This window comes from Hylaeus anthracinus, unplaced genomic scaffold (assembly GCF_026225885.1).
Source record: "Hylaeus anthracinus isolate JK02 unplaced genomic scaffold, UHH_iyHylAnth1.0_haploid 11940, whole genome shotgun sequence".
Lineage (NCBI taxonomy): Eukaryota > Metazoa > Arthropoda > Insecta > Hymenoptera > Colletidae > Hylaeus > Hylaeus anthracinus.
The window spans coordinates 21,826-35,196 of record NW_026534294.1 but is presented as its reverse complement, the minus strand read 5'-3'; the positions used below and the strand labels follow the sequence as shown (position 1 = coordinate 35,196).

Genomic DNA, 13,371 nt, shown 5'->3' with positions numbered 1-13,371 from the left:
AACCCTCGCCAATGCAACTTTGCGCACATTTAGAAGACACTTCAAAACTACTCCTCACGAAGTTTCTCCAAAATCGGTTGAAAACTCCCATAGATATGACGTTTTAAAAAACTGTCCCTTTAATTTTGTCCGTCAGTGTATATCCCAACTGATTCCCAACTATTGGAAACCGTTGGCCAACCATAAATGCTACTAGGGGAGAATTCGCGCGAAGCGAAACGCGGACATTTCACAGGAAATATTACATTAAAATGACATTGCACTAATGGAAGCGATGCGAGGAAACGTTTCAAGGTGATATTTACGCGAGGAAGACGGTACGAAGTAATGTACAATCGCTCGAGCGTATGAATGAATAATGCACAGCTATATTTACAGCTTTAGAGTGGTTGCATCGATATAGCTTATGTAAGTTATCCGTATAACAAGTTCATAATAATTTACAAAGCACTCTGTCATATGGCTAGTTGGAGGGAATAAAAATTGATGGGAAATCAACGACTCTTTATCCACGCTGTTCGTTTAACGGATCAGTATGACACCGCGATCGAAATCTTGCACTAGCATGGATAGGCGCACCTTTGAACAACGATATCTCCGTATTAACAAGCTCGTTGGAGTATTGTCCGGACTATGGCCTGGTCAAAGTAAAATCTCGAAAACTCTCACGTCGATTGTCACGTACACTATTGGGATCGGAAGTTTCGTTGTACAGGTACGATATCGTACGAATATATTTCTTGTTTTACAGTGTGATCGAACATTTTTCTCATTTTTTAACCAACTTCGGAAAAGGAGGAGGTGACTCAATATGTATTCTTTTTTCTGTTTTATGTCTGTTCACCGATTTTTTTTTTGTGCAAAAGACCGAAAAAATTTGTATCGCTCATTACTCCGAAACAGGCGGACCAATCGGATTGAAACTTCTTGTATCTGATAGAGGATCACTGCCACTTAGTCCCTTAAGAAAAAATTTTACCTTGGTTTATTCTTTACCACTTTTATCGCAAATGAGTACTATTATTTCACGTATGTTCGGCGAAAATCGATGAAACCCCTTACACTTTGCTGCCGGACGGGTTTTCGCGATGGTCACATTTGCAAAAATTTATGAATTTTATTACTCGTAACAATCGTAAGAGCGATTTTTATTTTTAAAAAAGATTTGAAGAGTTGGCGTCGTGTACTATGAAACGTATATTCTAGTTTTTCGATAAAATGTTTTAATTGCGGTAAAAATATAATATGTCTATCGCTTCAATTTGAGTTGTAAAATTAACCGTCCGTTTCTTTCCAATTATATACAATTACGGTATCCAATTTAAATGGCTTATTATTTTTGAAATCAGTGAGCGGAGAAAAACCAAATTTCCCGCTAGTATTTGCCGGCATTGCTCTGTTTTAATCGAGGGAGAGCATCCTTGAATGATACAGGATGATGGCGTTACACACATTAGACCCCCATCCATTGAAAGGTATTTTTACCGACTATAGTAGCTGTATTATGATCCGCGTTATCATAAATGAATTGTAGATATGTGTCGGAGATGAAACCAAAATTGTCTGCATCATGCACACCAAAAAAAAATCATGCTAGCCTAATCGCCCTGTCCTTGTCCCGGAGTTTCCTACTTTTTCCGCAACTGTCGCTGAAGTCAACTCGGAGTTTGGCTCTGGCTCCTGCGCACCATTAAGGTGGAACAAGTATCCTGTATATGTATGTGAAATGATAAATAAGTTCCTAAGTGTTATTACTTACAGGCCACTATTGAAATTTAAACAAAACCATTATTCAACTAGACTCCCCATTTGCAATCACAATTAATCACATGTTCATTTGAGAGTTACCGACTTTTTCTTTGAATCGCAGGTAGCCCATGTGATCAGAGACTATAGTTTCGATAGGTTGATAGCACAGATTCCGTATCTGTGTCTGGCTCTCATTGTTGTTGGAAAGCATGTAAACTACACTCTGTACGGAACTAAGGTCAGATAATGATCGAAATTTTTGTATGACTTATGCAATGTTATTAAATTGCCTTCAAATCATAGGTGAAAGAACTGTTGAATATTATTGTGAAGGATTGGGAAGTTCAAAGGTCGAAAGAGGAGTTGGCAATTTTAGAATGTTATTCGAACAGAGCAGCATTACTATCAATGATATACACAGGTAATTAGACAGAATTAATGTATAATAGAAGTCGTACGAAAAATAAGGGACGAAGATTCGAATTCATGATCCTTGGATCCACAATCGATTGCTTTTTCTACTTAAACACTTCAGGACAATCGAAGATACAGTAGAACCTCGATTATCCGAATTAATCAGGTGACATTAGTGTTCGGATAAACGAATATTTTTTATAATCTCTTGATGTTGATCTTCAATGTATGAGTCGCTTATCTCGAAAGTGGCATAAGTCACTTTGTTTTTAAAATGAGATATTTAATGGTTACACAAATATCATTAAATAGTATAATGAAGCACGTGTTACTTTTGACGAGACAAAGGAAAGAGTAATTTATTTAATTCGTATTGCACAGAGAAAAGAAAGTAGATGGCAGCACTTGGCCTCGTATGGTAGATATAGTTACAACAAGTAGTAATTGTGACTGATGCCACTTTCAAAATAAACGACTCGTATATATTTCAAGAAACAGAGTGTAAATATTGATAATAAAAATCACAAATACTAAACTTAAATGTAATTTGATTAATGTTTTAAGAGTTCCAGATCTATAGACTGTGTATTTTTATGCATTTTAAAGAATTTGAATGTGCAAAAAACTATAAAATCCACACAGTATGCAATAAAATAAAAAAATATTGAAACTGAAGTTCATATTATAATATTTGTATAGTAAAATAAATGCCTATTTTGGCTCAATTTTTTTTTAGGTATGACGATAAAGATTTTATTTTGCATAAAGGTTCTGCAGTCTACAGATTTATTTAGCTGTTAAATCACAAAATTTTGCTAAACGATTTAATTCCATATGTGTAGCTACATTTTTGTTATGCCTAGTACAATGTCAGCCCCATTCTAAAAACTCTGAAATGTTAAATGCTTTATTGTATATGCATCACCTAAGTTTGAAATGTTTAGAAAAATATATTGGATGATGAGAGTCCATATAACAAAGGGTTGGGATAATAGAGAGTGGAGGTTTGGATAATAGAGGTTCTATTGTATATAGAAATGCATCAATGATTTTATCACTTTAAAACAAGCAAGATCTGCCCGAAAAATAGCAAAAGGTCATCGATGCAAACAGGGAATATTTCGTCAAATTATATCTTTCAATTTATTTTTGAATAAAGAATGAATCTTGTTAATTAAAATTTACAACTTTTTTGCGCACCTAATAATTGTTATTATTGATCCAATGTATTCAATAAGTATTATGTACAGTGGATGTAGAAAGTATTCGTACACCGATCAATTTCCAAAAAAACTATGTAAAATTGTAATTTATTAACTTACTTTTTATAAACAATGACATTCTATATATTCTTGGAAATCTCTAGAATAGATGTATACACTCTGTATACGTGAATAACTTTAGAATTTTCCACCACTACCTATTATACATGTACTTTACATTATTTCTGAGTACAACCGTTGGTTTTTCAGTGTGTATATTTTCGTCGTCATTTATGTTTTCCATTCAACCGGCTGTACCACACGTACTGGACGTGTTGATCCCACTAAACGAATCGAGAGGACGTATATTAGTATATCCAGCATACTTCTTCATGGATGAAGATAAATATTATTACTTTATAATTATAAACGAGATGATGGGTTCGCTGGAAATTTTTTTAGTTTTTAGTACCTGCGATATGTTCCTGGTGTGGTTTATACAGCATGCTTCTTGCAAGCTAGCTCTAAATTGGCAAGCAAGTTATTCGATTTTAAGTAAATCAATGTTAGTAAAGATAGAAAATATTGTTTGAATGCGATTATTATTTTAACACAGCCAGATTCACTAGAATTTTGTTTCATTTTCTGTATTGCAAACAACGGAGGCTCTATCGCCCCTCATTCTTGTACAGTATTTTGAAAGAGATCATTTGAGCCTGATTGGTACGTTTAGTGTTAATAAATAAGTGAAGTCGATTTACTAAAATTAATTAAGAGGCTTAGACAAATGAATTGAATATATGTTTGTCTTTTTATATGAATAAGTCAGTATAAATGATTGGCGAAAAATTTCAAAGATTTCTGTAAAACCTTGTGAAAATAGGAATGGGTCAGAATGATCGTACTCCATAAACTTAGTGTTAATATATTCCTATTAAGGGAGTAGAATACTCTAGATGTTTGAAAATATAGAATTTAATTTGTATGGATGTAAAATATTCCGTGGTCTTTGCTACTGAATTAAAATATCAAGACAGGTCCAACGCGCTCTACTCCACGTTGTAACTTTATCCTCATTTTTCTCAAAATACAGTTTTGCAAACTTGCGTGCAATGTTGTGAAGAAATCAATGAATCGATTGAAAAAGAGTATTTGTAAGAGGCTTTTGAATTCAGTAACGAGTGAGGGCCACCCTGCCCACTTAAATAAAACTGTTGTAGTAACAAATGAAAATAATTGCAGGTACAACTTCCAAAAAACAATGTCTGAGGTGTGTACCTGCGATAAAGAAAACAAACATCTAGGAGCAAATAAAACTTATAGCAAAGTGTGCCTAATCATCACAGACCATCAAAGAATAGTCGAGTGAGTAAAAGGTCAACCTTGATCATAACCCACTCAACTGTTTTTTTACTCTGTGTAGAAATGATAAAGATCATTTGGTACATTGCACTGAAATCGCAAAAGTTATCAAAAGATAATAACAAAAGCTTCTAGAGAAGTATCTGGAAGGTAATATTTGATGAATTGGAATTATAAAATAATTCTATTTCATCAAATAATATAATATAATTATTATAATTATTATAACATTGGAACAGATATATAGAGACAGTAGCAGCTTGCCACGTTATAATGTTCATCGCGATCGTAGCAATTGTCACATTAACTTTCACGGTCACGTTATTCAAGGCAAGTTCAGATTCAGTTGAAGGAATTCAATTTACTTTGTCACGTTCCATCGGAATAACTGTGATTTAACTATTGATTTAATTCCCCAAGAACAGATATCACAGTTCGAAATGACTCTTCAATACGTGACGTTCTGTGTGTTCCTGTTTGCTCAAGTTATTCATCTACTCTTCATCTGCTGTATGGGACAGTACCTAAACGACGCGATTGCGGAAAGCTATAACAAAATGTGAGAAGAATATTCATGTATATTATATTAGGTAGACTGGAAAGTAATATCGTTTCTTCTACATTAAATTCAAACAAATTTTTAATAAATTTCTATTTTCAATCAATTACGTAATCGCCCTCGTTATCAACAGCCTTTTGCCATCTAGTGTTCAAATTTTCAATGCCAGATCGATAAAAATCAACGAGCTGATGAGTACTTTAAGGCGTCTAACCAGCCTGAGCGCTCGCTAGATGGGTACTATTCTTAAAAAATTCATAAATGCGAATGTATAGAAAAAAATATTTTTATGTTTTGACACATACTAAAAGTAGTGTGTACAAATTTCAGAGCAATCGGGCTGATAGTTAACGAGATTTACATTGTACCATTTCGAAAAATGTAGTTTCGAGATAATCCCATAAGAAAGTAAACGTTCGGTCCGATTGCCCTGAAATTTGTACACACTACTTTTAGATACATTATCTGAAGAATAGCAATGGATTTTTGCGACTACTTGATTAATTTCTTAATTAATTTTTTTTTTTAAGAATAGTACCCATCTGGTGAGCGCTCAGGGTGGCCAGATGCCTTAAACAAGTATTTAAAATTGCAAAAACGACATTACTTTCCAGTCCACCTAATACACTAACTATTAAAATTTAGCGGACAAATTTTTAAACGATTGGAATTAAACTCCGTGAGGAGTAGTTTTGTAGTGTTCTCTGGGCGTGTGTAAAGTTACCTGGGCGAAGGTTGATGCGAAGGGGTTAATTCACCCTCCTAAAGAGGAAGGTGTAGAAAACGCCTCTTTGAAACAGGCCAGGGATGACGGAAGGGGTTGACAAATTCAAAAAAACCTTTGGGGCGACTCTCCTTGATGCCCTCTACAAAATGCACCCCTTGAAATCCCTCTCGGACAAACCCACCCCCACAACACCCCACCCCCTCTAAAATCCACAATTTTTGGACGACGTTCTCGATTTTGGACTCAATGCATTCTCCGAACTCCCCTGATCCAGGAAATGCCATCACCCATACCGTGCTCCCCATAGGCGCCCTTTGGGGGGGAGGGGTGGAACAGCTTGCAAATTTTCAACCCCCTTCGTAAAAAAACACTTCCACGTATCGGAGGACGATGAAATTCACTATGTTTGTTTTCAATACATTAAGGATGAATGCCGAAAAGGTCCCATTTCGAAAACTGCCCCCGGAGCTGAAGGGGGGGGGGCAGAGGGAGGGGTGGTCCACCCCCAAGTGTAAGGGTTGAAACGTTGTTTCGTGGCATGGATCACATGTCCAATAGTCCAGGGCATCGGGCTGACACAGTTTCGATGTCTTTTTCTAGCGTGAATAGGAATAAAATACGAAAATGTCGATTTTTGTTTAGAAACTTGCTTCCAACCTCAGGCCCATCTGCAGGGTGAACGAGTAACCCCCCGTCAACGCCGTTTGTGGATTTGGATTCGCGAATGCTTTATTAACAGATCCTCAAAGAATCTGAAATTTTTGGGTATATATTAATAAAGTATTCGCGCATACGGTACCATGAACGGCGTTGGCGTGGGGTTGCTCGTTCACCCAGCAGATGGGCCTAAAGTTGGGGGTGGGTTTTCCCCAAAAAACGACATTTTCGTAATTTATTGCCATTCACGCAGGAAAAAGGCATCAAAACTGTGTCAGCCCGATGCCCTGGACTGTAGGACATGTAATCCACGCAGCGTGACAACGTTCCAACCCTAACACTTGGGGTGGACCACCCCTACCTCTGCCCTCCCCCTCCCTTCAGTTTGGGGACAGTTTACGAAACGAGACCTTCTCGGCATTCATCCTTAACATATCGAGAACAAACATGGTTAATTTCATCGTCCTCCGATGTGTGGAAGTGCTCCCTTATGAAGGGGGTTAAAAATTTGAGAGCTGTTCCACCCACCCAAGGGGTGCCTATGGGGTGCACGGTATGGGTGATAGCATTTTCTAGATCAGGGGAGTTCAGAGAAGGCATTGAGTCCAAAATCGAGACCGTCGTCCAAAAATTGTGAAGTTTAGTGGGGGTGGGGGTTTGTGGGGGGTGGGTTTGTCCGAGATGGATTTCAAGGGGTACATTTTGTAGAGGGCATCAAAGAAAGTCGCCCTAAAGGTTTTTTTAACCCTTTCCATTACTCCTACCACCTTCAGAAGTGATGTTTTTCGACGCGCCCCCCTTTAAGAGGGTGAATTAACCCCTTCTCATCAACCCTCGCCAATGCAACTTTACACACGTCTAGGGGACACTTCAAAAGTACTCACGCAGTTTCATTTCAATCGGTTGAAAACTCCCATAGTTACGATGCTTTGAAAAAGTGTCTCTATTTTTTTGCGGGCCAGTGTATTTACTGAATATACAGATTCTGCAATTATTATAGTAATATTATTTCATTTTGTATAAGTGCACATACAGTTATTTATGAGATATAAATAATACATGCTGAATATATTCTGCAATTATTAGATTAATATTACTATTTTATTTTGTATAAGAGAATAAACCTTTTGTTATGTTTAGCATGTATTTGCTATATTAGTTTATATCTTAAATGCATAAAATCCGCAATATAATTATTATACCTAAATTTTCGTAATGTTCTTGTAGATATGAATCGAAGTGGTATAACGGTTCGACGAGAACTCAATTATTGTACCAGTTAGTATTGCGAAAGTACCTGTCATTTCCAAAGATAACAGCTGGTGGAATAATTCCGTTGGACTTAAATACTTTTGTACAGGTAACGTCTCTGTTCCCATACAATATCCAGTAGAATGATTCACGAAAACACTTGTTTCAGCAACCATTATCTTTTCAGATAATAAAAGCATCTTTCTCTTATTACACCGTGTTGAAAAGTACCGACTAATGGAACAAATGCAATCATGGAAGATTGTCGGAATTTGAATATTACTTATTGGGAAATATGCATACTTTTATTTTTATTATAAAACTGATGTAATAAGATTTCATAGTTCACAATTAAATGTACACGTGACAAAAGTGAAATTAAGAAAACATGTTATAGGCCGATTGTGGTATAATGTAACTGATGCCTAAAATTCAAATGTTTCTATCATATTCAAACAATCGAAATTTTTCCACCGTTTGAGTTAAACGATCAGAGAGATATTTTTTAGAAAGTGAGCGTGTTCAGTGAAATGAATAAGGTAGTAGGATGAGTGCTTGCATCTCACTACATCTAATGCTGGTCTGGGATAAGGATTGTAGAGTCCATTACCTAAGAAACAAGTCAGTACAAAAAAAAAACACCCACTTGATAACAAAAACAGCGATCGTCTTTATTGAATATTATAAAATTCGTCCGAAGGATCGTGCACTTAGAGCTAGGATTAAATTTAAAGTCTACGGTAGGTGTAGAAAGTATTCGTACACCGATCAATTTCCAACAAAAACTATGTAAAATTGTAATTTATTAACTTATTTTTGATAAACAATGACATTCTACATATTCTCGGAAATCTCTAGAATAGATAGATTACACAAAAAATAGCTATTCATGTAAGTTGCGAAATTAACAAGAAAAAAAAAACAATTAATCGATAGAAATATTGAAGCAATAAATATTCGCACAACTGTTTAATTTTTCAAACTTGATTAAAAAAAAAAAAGAAATTTACATTAATTTATAAGTATATAATACTTCCTCCGTGGGATTTCCTTTTCATTTTATAATTATTGCAACTCCTCTAAGCGTTAAATTAATTAAATTATTAATTATTCGAAGTGGGATTTTTTTCCATTCCCTTATTAGAGCCATTTTAAAGTACTTTCTTGGAAATTTGATGTTCTCTAATTACTAATTACTAATTAACAAATGTGTTTACGTTACAAACTCTACTGTAAATGGTTCGTCATTAGAATCGCGCAAATATTTATTGCTTCTATACTTTTACTCACTTTTCGCATTTTTTTGTTAATTTCACATATTATAGTAACTAGTAAATGTTGTTTGGACTATATCTATCTTAGAGACTTCCGAGAATATGTAAAGTATCATTGATTAGAAAAAGAGAAGTTGAGTATGAGTCTGAGTATAGATTTTAGCACATACCGAGCACTCAGTCTCTGCGGACCATTGTAGTCGGACCTTTGCGGGCGGGCGTTAAGGGGTCGAGGAGGAGAGGCCGGCCTTCTGTGCACAGCACAGGAGTCCGCCGATTCCCCTCTCTGTCACCCTGAACGTTTCTAGGTGCCTGTCACCTAGGATCCTTTCCCTAGAATCTTCAAGTGCCCTGCACCCAGCAATCACGTGTAGCGGGGTTTCATCCGCTTCTCCGCATCTAGGACAGGTGGGGTTGTCCCGCAGTCCCAATCTAGCTAGATGCCTTCCAGTGTGCCAGTGGCCCGTGACCAGCCCGACGACAAATCTGAGCCTATCGCGGTCCAATCTTACCAGTGCACTGGAAGATTGCTCTAGCATGGGCCTTGTGTGCCTCATTGCCGGTCCATGCCTCCAGAGGTCCAGAAGGCGGCCCTCTGCCCACTGCCTATTCAGTATTCTTACATGGCCGGCTGGGACACCCATCGAGCACACGATCGCACTCTCGGTCCCTCTGGTCCCTTGTCTGGCTAGATCGTGAGCTTTCTCGTTCCCTCGGATGCCGGTGTGCCACAGATGAGATTCACCCTGTTGTCCCTGGCAAGCTGGGACAACAGGTCTACGCAGCTTTTTGTTGTCGCTGCATATATAAATGTGCCTGCGTCTGTATCCCTTGTCCAGGATCGCTCTGGCGCAGGCCAAGATCGCAAACATTTCTGCTTGGGCTACGGATGTAGACGGACCAAGGTGGAATGATAACTCCATCCTGGGCCTTCCGCACCATACCACCGCACCCACTCCTGTCCCCGATTTGGCCCCGTCTGTGAACCAGACTAGCCCTCCCGGGGACAGTACTTCCTCTTCGCGTTCCGCCCATGCTTGTCTGCTGGGGTAGCGGACTGTAAACGGGTGGTGGAATACGTGGGCCGTTGGGCAGCGATCACCCCCGAGGCTGAGGATCTCCACGAGGTACTCAGCCTGTTGAAGGATACTCGCATGACCTTGCCTGCCCCTAATCCATCTTCCACTCACGTGTAGTCTACAAGCTGTATTTCTTGCCTCTGCCATCGCCGTGACATGCGGTACACCTGTGATGCCCAACAGCGACAACCTGAACACCCTGTCCAATATCTTCCTGTTCGTGCTTCGACTCAGCGCGGGCCACCAAACAATAGAAGCGTAGCAAAGTTGGGGGACTAATATGGCGTTATGTAGCCATTTTACCATTTCTGGTTTCAGTCCCTAGGTTTGTCCAAACATCCTCCTGCAGGCCCAGAAGATAGTCGTTGCCTTTTGTGCCTGTCTGGTGATGTGGCTTTTCCATGTGAGTCTACTGTCCAGGATAACTCCGAGATATCGGACCTCCCTGGAGAGTTTGAGCTCTACGCCGTATATTGTGGGAGGCCTCAGTGTGAGGTTCCTTCTTCTTGTGAACAGCACCAGCTCAGTCTTAGTGGGATAACCCTTAAGTTCTGAACAAGGCACCACCTTTCTACCTTGTCCAGAGCAGTCTGCATTTTACTAGCGATCCTGCCCGGGTGATTTCCGACAACAGCTATGCAGATGTCCGCAAAACCTACCACTTTCACGCCCAGCTCTTCGAGTTGTACGAGGAGCCCATCGACCACTAGCAGCCACAGCAGGGCTCCCACAGGGGGGAAATTACGCCCCCCTGCGGGCAGCCCCTGCCGACTAGGGCTCTGACCTCGATCCCGTTGAGACTGGTCGGATGCGGCGAAACCAGTCGACGATGGTGTCGTTCATTTGGAAACGTCTAGCCGGTGAGCAGATTACATCGAAGGAGGTATTGTCGAAGGCTCCTTCAATGTCAAGAAATGCGCATAGGGTGGACTCTTTCTTGCCGAGCGACCCCTCGATGGTCCTGACTAGGTCATGAAGGGCCGTTTCGGTAGATCTGCCCGTCCAATATGCGTGCTGGTGGGTATTTAATGGGTTTAACGTCAGCACTCCATCCCTCATATACCTGTCAACCAGTCGCTCCAGCGTCTTCAGCATTAAGAATGTCAGGCTGGTAGGTCTAAATACCTTGGCGGTGTCATAGCTGGTCTTCCCCGATTTCGGTATGAATACCACTCTGACTTCCCTCCAGGCTTTAGGCGCGTATTTCAGTGCAATATAGGATCTGTAGATCCTTAGCAGGTGCCCGACTAGATCCTCCCCGTTCTCCTGCAAGAAGGCAGGGAAGATGCCATCAGTCCCTGGACTTTTGAATCTGTCGAACGATTCCAGGGCCCACTTAATCCTGTTAAATGTGACGTTTTGCCTCACCGTGCCCCAGTCCCTCGTCTCCTGGTCTGTGGGCTCGCTCCATCTTGGTCATATCCCACCGCTAATCCTGGACTCGGGAAAGTGTGTCTCCAACAGGTGCCCTAGAATGGACTCCCTGGTGTCAACTGTCGTACCGCCTGGGAGTGGCAATCCTTCCAGCTCGGTGCGGAGTCCTTGGAAGAAGACCCTTCGGAGCCTGGCAGCCAAGGGTAGGCTGTCCATTTCCCCGCAGAAGCTTCTCCAGGCCCTGGTCTTGGACTCCCTGATGCGCTTCTTATAGGTCTTCTGCAAGGCCCAATAAGCCGCCCAGTCAGACTCGCCCATAGTTTTCAGGGCCTTATTTAGCAGCTTGCGAGATTTGGAATGGAGGGCGGTTAGCTCTGAGTTCCACCAAGCTACTTTTTTTGTCCTGCTTACGACTTTTACGCGGGCAAGAGACTTCATAGGATTACATCACTGAACCCTATGGTCCCGCGGCGGTCTCTCAGACACCCTAGCCTCCGACTTAGTTCTTCTTTAAAAGAGCTCCAGTCTGTGGCCCTGGGGTTCCCGTACACTGCTACCCTAATTGGGGTTGGCTCTATCGCTAATTTAAAGGATATACGACGGTGGTCCGATAGTGTGTTATCATCGTCCACTCGCCACTCCCTTATCCACTGTGCAACCACTCGTGTTCCCAGTGTGAGATCAATCACCTCTTTCCTGCTGGAGGTGGCGAACGTAGGCTTGAATCCCTTATTTAGTATTTCCAAGTCGGTGGACGAGATGTACTCTAAGAGGTCTCTCCTTCTGTTGTTGATGTTAGAACTCCCCCATATTATGTGGTGCGAGTTCGCATCGCACCCTATCACTAGGTCCAGTCTTTTTTCCTTACGGTAAGCGATTAACTCTCTGAGTTCCCTGGTTGGTGGTGGTTCCTCAGAGTCATAGGAGAGGTAGGCTGAGCACACCACTGAGCACGCACACTATATCCCTACTGCAGTTCTTATTCAGTCTTAGGGCGCCGAGACTATAGTTTACGTAGATGCAGGCCCGAGGTCCTGGTTCGATCCGCGAGGGGGTGCTTATTAACACTCCATGCTTGGTAGATATCCCTCTGATCAACCCCTTGTACACCCAAGGTTCTTGGATGAGGGATATATCTGTTTGCTTCACTGCAATGCGCCGGCCATGCCGATCCTCGCTCGTTGACGCGTCGGGGGGTATAGGGGGTCACGGTTACCGGCCATTTGACCCCCGCTCTTTTCCCACGATTTAGCCGCCTCAGAGGCCGGCAAACGCTCTGCCAATTTGGCTTTGCGCGCCTTCCTCTAACGCGGCTCCACTCTTCTTCTTCCACGTACATTTGATGTCTGTAGATTCAGTGGTCCCAGTCGGAGCCGGACTCTCCGTCTCCACAGACGATTGTGGTGTGGCCATCGACAGCCCTTGCGTCAGCTCGGTAAGTACCTCTCCGACACAGTGGTCCGCCTCAACCACACCGAGCGTAGTCGAAGGTCCCCCTGTCGGGGTCCCTTCGCGTTGAGTTCTAAACGAAAAACTTTGTGGTTCTATACAAATCCCGCAAGAAGGCAGGAAATATTCTGTCCGCCCCCGCAGAGCCTGCTTGCGGGGGTAAGGCTAAAATACAATGGGGTTTCGCCTGGTGCCCCAAGAGCAACGTTCACGACACCATCACCTCGGTGCCATCCAGCTCTCGGTACGATAGCTTACACCTTGGCTTGGGGAG

At 41.1% G+C, this 13,371-nt stretch overlaps 2 protein-coding genes across 2 annotated transcripts; one reads left to right on the top strand and one right to left on the bottom strand.

Moving 5' to 3' along the window:
* The first annotated feature begins 328 nt into the window (after positions 1-328).
* LOC128896664 (uncharacterized) lies at positions 329-8,446 on the top strand. The gene is made up of 8 exons (XM_054160021.1): positions 329-715; positions 1,871-1,987; positions 2,053-2,170; positions 3,636-3,920; positions 4,608-4,730; positions 4,967-5,286; positions 7,898-8,030; positions 8,109-8,446. The coding sequence occupies exons 1-5, from the start codon at positions 536-538 to the stop codon at positions 4,667-4,669; spliced, it is 762 nt and encodes a 253-aa protein (XP_054015996.1). The 5' UTR covers positions 329-535; the 3' UTR covers positions 4,670-4,730; positions 4,967-5,286; positions 7,898-8,030; positions 8,109-8,446.
* A 2,149-nt stretch (positions 8,447-10,595) lies between these two features.
* Positions 10,596-13,061, bottom strand: LOC128896661 (uncharacterized). Its single transcript, XM_054160019.1, has 5 exons — positions 12,986-13,061; positions 12,148-12,582; positions 11,777-12,022; positions 11,338-11,668; positions 10,596-10,779 (listed from the first exon to the last, which is right to left on the bottom strand). Exons 1-5 carry the CDS (start codon positions 13,059-13,061, stop codon positions 10,596-10,598), a joined length of 1,272 nt encoding a protein of 423 aa, XP_054015994.1.
* Between the last annotated feature and the right edge of the window lie 310 nt (positions 13,062-13,371).

Excerpts from the sequence above, each read along its gene's own strand:
- LOC128896664 (XM_054160021.1), top strand. The coding sequence starts at position 536 with ATGACACCGCGATCGAAATCTTGCACTAGCATGGATAGGCGCACCTTT. Across the intron at positions 716-1,870 it reads TCGGAAGTTTCGTTGTACAG|GTAGCCCATGTGATCAGAGA; the intron begins GTACGATATCGT and ends TTTGAATCGCAG. Across the intron at positions 1,988-2,052 it reads ACACTCTGTACGGAACTAAG|GTGAAAGAACTGTTGAATAT; the intron begins GTCAGATAATGA and ends TTCAAATCATAG.
- LOC128896661 (XM_054160019.1), bottom strand. The coding sequence starts at position 13,061 with ATGGCCACACCACAATCGTCTGTGGAGACGGAGAGTCCGGCTCCGACT. Across the intron at positions 12,583-12,985 it reads TGAATCTACAGACATCAAAT|CCTACCTCTCCTATGACTCT; the intron begins GTACGTGGAAGA and ends TGGTGTGCTCAG. Across the intron at positions 10,780-11,337 it reads CTGGAGCGACTGGTTGACAG|AAGAAGGAACCTCACACTGA; the intron begins GTATATGAGGGA and ends GCTGTTCACAAG.